The 5,133-nt window shown below is 42.3% G+C and overlaps 1 protein-coding gene across 1 annotated transcript; it reads left to right on the top strand.

Annotated features, from left to right (window-relative positions):
* Window positions 1-713: 713 nt before the first annotated feature.
* On the top strand, window positions 714-2,746 carry LOC109198754 (RING finger protein 145-like). The gene is made up of 6 exons (XM_019354103.2): window positions 714-775; window positions 1,221-1,368; window positions 1,764-1,997; window positions 2,095-2,289; window positions 2,503-2,567; window positions 2,644-2,746. The coding sequence occupies exons 2-6, from the start codon at window positions 1,285-1,287 to the stop codon at window positions 2,744-2,746; spliced, it is 681 nt and encodes a 226-aa protein (XP_019209648.1). The 5' UTR covers window positions 714-775; window positions 1,221-1,284.
* Window positions 2,747-5,133: the final 2,387 nt, after the last annotated feature.

Raw genomic sequence — 5,133 nt, 5'->3', positions numbered from 1 at the left:
GGAACTAGATAAATAAAGCATATATAAAAGTCACTACCAAAACTCATTGCAGCTTCTACCTTGTTATAGGAATGTTGTTTGTGGCTCAAGATGACTTGATTTCATCCATGAAGGATACATTTGATATATGTTTTCACATATTATAGACCAACAAGTTATTATAGCAGTTTAAATACGAGCGATCGGTTTTGGAAGACGATCATTTTTTAGCACAACACCGCTAAGCACCAACTCATCCATCCTTTCTCCTTTTCTTCTTTTCATGCCGCCACCATGGGAAGCGCCCACAAATGTGTCATTTCACACTGGCAGCAGGCTCGCAGAGCTAGCTGTGGTGCTTGTTCTTCTTCTCTGACTTTGCTGTTTCACCGTGTTTAGATAACGTGCCATCCGCAAACAGTCGCACTCATTTTCGTGCTTTAGCTTTGTACTCACGCGCACACACACGTGCACACACACACACACACACACACACACACGTGTGTGTTAGTTTAGTCTGTTTCAACCTCTCTTCGTGTGGAAACACACATATCTAGAACTATTCTTTAAGGATGTCTGCATTTCACACAACTGTCTAATAGGATAAAATAATTGACATTGTATACCCAAAGGTCAAGTCTGGATAAACGTGTATATGATCTCCAACTTGAATGCAAAGCCAAGGCATATAATTGTGTGTGTGTCAACTCTAATGTGTTTCCTCTCTGTGCAGGGGATGACTGAAGCTATCACCTTGCTAATCCTTGCTGTCCAAACTGGCCTCATTGAGCTGCAGGTCATCCACAGAGCCTTCCTCCTCTCTATCGTCCTCTTTATTGTTGCTGCTTCCATCCTGCAGTCCATGCTGGAGATAGCTGATCCTATAGTCCTAGCCCTGGAGCATCTAGAGGCAACTAAGATAATATACCAAAGACTTTTTCATGTGTTTATTTTTAAGAAAACTCTGTGTCCCACTGTTTGTTTTATTTTTACTGATCATAAACAACTATTAATAACTATGGGCAGTTAGTTAATTATCACAGAATTCATTATCTATGGTCATCAGTACAACTCATGCTAACATCATAAATTAAGTAATACTACGGTGTACTGTCCTTCTTTCTTCATTCCTAAACAGGCAGTTTGTCTTTTTGACATCAATCTGACTGAAAGTGTGTTTGCAAAGCCTGCTATCAACCTGCCTGCTTTCTCATATGCTGGTTTTGCTGCCCGTCCCGTAGGAGTTTGTGGAAGCACTTCCGTGCAGTTTCTCTCTGTCTCTTCCTGCTGATCTTTCCAGCGTACATGGCTTATATGATCTGCCAGTTCTTCCACATGGACTTCTGGCTTCTCATCATCATCTCCTCCTCAATCCTCACCTCTCTCCAGGTAACACACAACCGCATCGCAGTGTGCAAAAACGTTAAATTAAATAGTTTAAACTTGCTCTACCCAAACAGTTCAGCCCAATAATAATTAAACATGTATATTTGCTTGTTTTTTAATTCCATAATAACTCTGAAACACTCTACCGCCAGGTGCTTGGCACTCTGTTGATCTGTTGTTCTCTTCATGGTGGAGGAGTTTCGTAAAGCTCCAGTGTAGAACATGGATGAAGTCATATATTGTGTAAATGGGAGCTACAGATTGCTGGAGTTTCTGCTATGTGTCACACACACACACACACACCAACTCTTTGCTAAGTTCTGACTGTAAACAGACACTGTCATGTAATGCATCAGCACTGTCTCTGCCTCACTGTCAGTGATTTGTTACCTCACCAGGTTGCGGTGTGCGTGGTGTGCTATGGTGTATCAGAGACTGTATTTGGCGAGTGGAGTGTGATGGGAAGCACCATCATCTTGGTCCACTCGTACTATAACGTCTGGCTCAGAGCCCAGCTGGGCTGGCAGAGCTTCCTGCTCAGGAGAGATGCTGTAAACAAGATAAAAAGCCTCCCTACAGCTAGCAATACACAGCTGGAGCAGTATAATGACATCTGTGCTATCTGCTTCCAGGTATGAACAGTTTTTATGTTTATCTAAAGAGGATGCATGACCCAGACTTAATCTGGGGCTTTAAAAGCTAGGCTAATGTGAAATTTGATTTTTCCAGGACATGACCAGTGCTGTGTTCACTCCGTGCAGTCATTTCTTCCACGCTGGCTGTCTGATGCCCTCTCTGTCGTTCACAACCAAGAGCCAATCACCAACTAACGGTGGAGCTACCCGAGGTACACCTGCAGCCAATCAGAACCCTGCAGGACAGGAAGAAGGCACTCTACTGGATGACAGGAAAGAGGGAGCGTCAGTAAGCAGGAGGGAGATAATGAAACTGCCACATCAGCTGGGGAAACCTCCTCTTCCACCTCCCCCACTGGCATGTCTGCTCCCCTGCCCATCGTCAAACCTCCATTATCATCTTCCTCTTGTTCTTCTTCTCCTCTTGCAACTGATTCTGTGCTCCACCAGTCCCCTGCAGATCACCCTTCTGCATCTTCTTTCTCTACCTCTTACACATCAGACACACCCGACGCTCCTGCATCTCTCTGCCATTCTGTCTCCACCTTTCACCAACCAACTTCACAGGTACTGACCTAAGCAGAGGCGAACCCTGCTAAACCCGAATCCCCCCTCAGCTAAAATCAGTCTCCCTTGTGGACAGCCAGGCAAACTCTACTGGTCCATCATCACAATCTAACCCACCAACTCCCCATTCAGTGGAACCTCCTCCACGTCCTCCACCTCCTCCTCCATTCAACCCCTGAGCTCCATTTTAACACACACACAACATACATACATGCATATATAATTACACAATCTAAATAATCCCCTATTCTACTTGTCCAGCTGTTTGCTGTTGGCTCTCCCATCATGTCCAACTTCATATCCATGTTATGTTTCAAATGATCTAAAACAATCTCTAAGCAGAAATTCATCACTCGGCATTAAAAAATGTAAAAAAAAGAGGACAATGATCGCAGCTTTACAAAATGTTAGTACTCGTTAGGCATGTCTTGGAGCAGTGAAACAGTATCCCATGATAGGTGTAACCCATGCAGCAGTGATTTCATCACAGGTGCAGTTGTTTTCCACATGTTCTTTCACAGGGATTCAATTTAATACAAAAACAGGATGCACTAATCTCATCTCAGAATGAATTGGGAATTTTACACCATGTCCAGAAAATGTGAAATCGGATTTCCATCACGGCTTTTCTTTCTTTTTTCTCCCTACAGTCATGCTTTACCCTTACCTTTTGATGCCCGACATTTAGGGCGATGGTTGCTCCTGCCTTTGTTTGTACAGCTTTAACTTTCACCGCTGTATATTTCGTAGTGTTTGGGTGCCACGATTTATCTAAAAATGATCAGACTATCGATTACTGATGGTTGTATTTTATACCGTGACAAAGTCTTAACATTTCATAACGTCTAGAAATTCTCCACATTTTTGTTTTTCACTGCTGGGTGTCAGTAGTGTTGTGATTTAGTGAATACTGAGCGTTAGCAGACTGAATGTTGTTTATTGACATTCACATGACCTAAAGCCTGGTGCTAAGCAGAGGACACATGGTATGGCCTAGCTGAGGGGTGCAGTGTGAACTCTTGGTTCACATTGAAGAACTTACATGTGTCAGCTTTTGCTTTTATACTACTTCAATATCTGATTCAGACTTGTTTGGCTGGTCCCAGCAGAAAAAAAAACTGTTCTATTCCTCATCGCCAAACTTTTGTATTACTGTTAAAGCAACTTTATTGTTAAGGTCACACGCTGCAAATGGACTAAGGGGAAGATGGAGAGACGAGGTATAAATTAGTCCACAGAGCCGAAAAGGAGCTCGGATTTGGCCTCATTAGCTCTAGTTATGGTTCTCACTCGTGCTTACCGTTGCAAGCTTAGCTCACTCACAGATCAACCAATCATTCACATTGTTGGTTGCTGATGGCAGGAGCCAATCAGCTCCTTTCATTAGAGACCCTGTATTTTCTAAGACCATTAGCGTTTTCCTGCTCGTCAGTCAGTTTACTCCATAAATTGTTGATACCAGCAAACTGAGCCACAGCTTCTTTTTTCCCCACAAAAACACACTCTTTCTTTTGCTACTGCATTTAGCAGATGAAGCACGGCAAGGAAGAATATGCTTTGAAACGAGTGTGAAAGACTGATAACTTTAGGATGCCAAGTCCTGATGCACACTTATATGTAGACCTTGCTGCCACTCTGACCACAGAACGTGTTTGTCCCCATGTGTGCTATAACCTTGCAACCAATGTGTTTTTCTACCTTGTGTTTTTTCTTTTGGGGTTATATTTGCACTAATGTCATTTTTATAGCAATGATCCAAAGCTGTTCGTGGATGTCGGCAACCAAATACCCTCTGATGTCTGTGTACGAGGAAACGGCCCAATCTGTTTGTGTGTAATGAACACAAATGTTGCTCTGTACGTAATCTATATTAAACCAGAGGTGTGTTGATAAATATATATATATACATATACATAAGTAAGACGAGAGCTTGGTTTCTCCAAAGTTTCCTTTCTTTGTTTCTTCACGTGCCTGAGAGCAAAGAGAATTTTGGATAAGAAGCTGCTGGGAAATCAAGCCCTCTGATCTGAGACCAGCCAGTGTTGCTGCTTCTCCAGTCTATATGACGCATCTTTTAAGCTGGTGTGATCACTCTGCTGCCCTCTACTGTTAGGAGTGGGCTCAGCATGGAGACGCATTAATTAGCGCTCAGCAGTATTACTTACTAGCACTATTATTAAAGGTCTTATTAGTATGAATCAGAGGTGGGACCAAGTCATTGTTTTGCAAGTCTCAAGTAAGTCCCAAGTCTTTATCCTCAAGTCACAAGTCAAGTCTCAAGTAAAGTCAAGCAAGTCAGAGTCAAGTCGCAAGTCAAGACAGACAACTTTCAAGTCAGTCCCAAGTCCGAAACTTTGAATTTCAAGTCCTTTCAAGTCTTTTTTTAACCCTCTGGGGTCCCGGGTATAATTGGCCGTTCTTGACTACTTTTGATTTTACTTCTATATTTCACTTTTAAAATATGTTTTTCTTGCCTTGTTTGGTATCATTATTTACAGCACAACCTCAAATATCTGAAATTGAGTTATTTTTTCATTTGGTATACTATATTAGCACAGTTGATCTA

The sequence above is a fragment of the Oreochromis niloticus genome, unplaced genomic scaffold, assembly GCF_001858045.2.
Source record: "Oreochromis niloticus isolate F11D_XX unplaced genomic scaffold, O_niloticus_UMD_NMBU tig00008349_pilon, whole genome shotgun sequence".
Taxonomy (NCBI): Eukaryota; Metazoa; Chordata; class Actinopteri; order Cichliformes; family Cichlidae; genus Oreochromis; species Oreochromis niloticus.
Note: the sequence above shows the minus strand (reverse complement) of the source record. Positions and strands in the feature narration are given on the sequence as shown.

Bases quoted from the DNA above. Each gene is read 5' to 3' on its own strand.
- LOC109198754 (XM_019354103.2), top strand. From the start codon at position 1,285: ATGGCTTATATGATCTGCCAGTTCTTCCACATGGACTTCTGGCTTCTC. The intron at 1,998-2,094 runs GTATGAACAGTT...TGATTTTTCCAG, and splicing joins TCTGTGCTATCTGCTTCCAG to GACATGACCAGTGCTGTGTT. The intron at 2,290-2,502 runs GTAAGCAGGAGG...CTTACACATCAG, and splicing joins ACAGGAAAGAGGGAGCGTCA to ACACACCCGACGCTCCTGCA.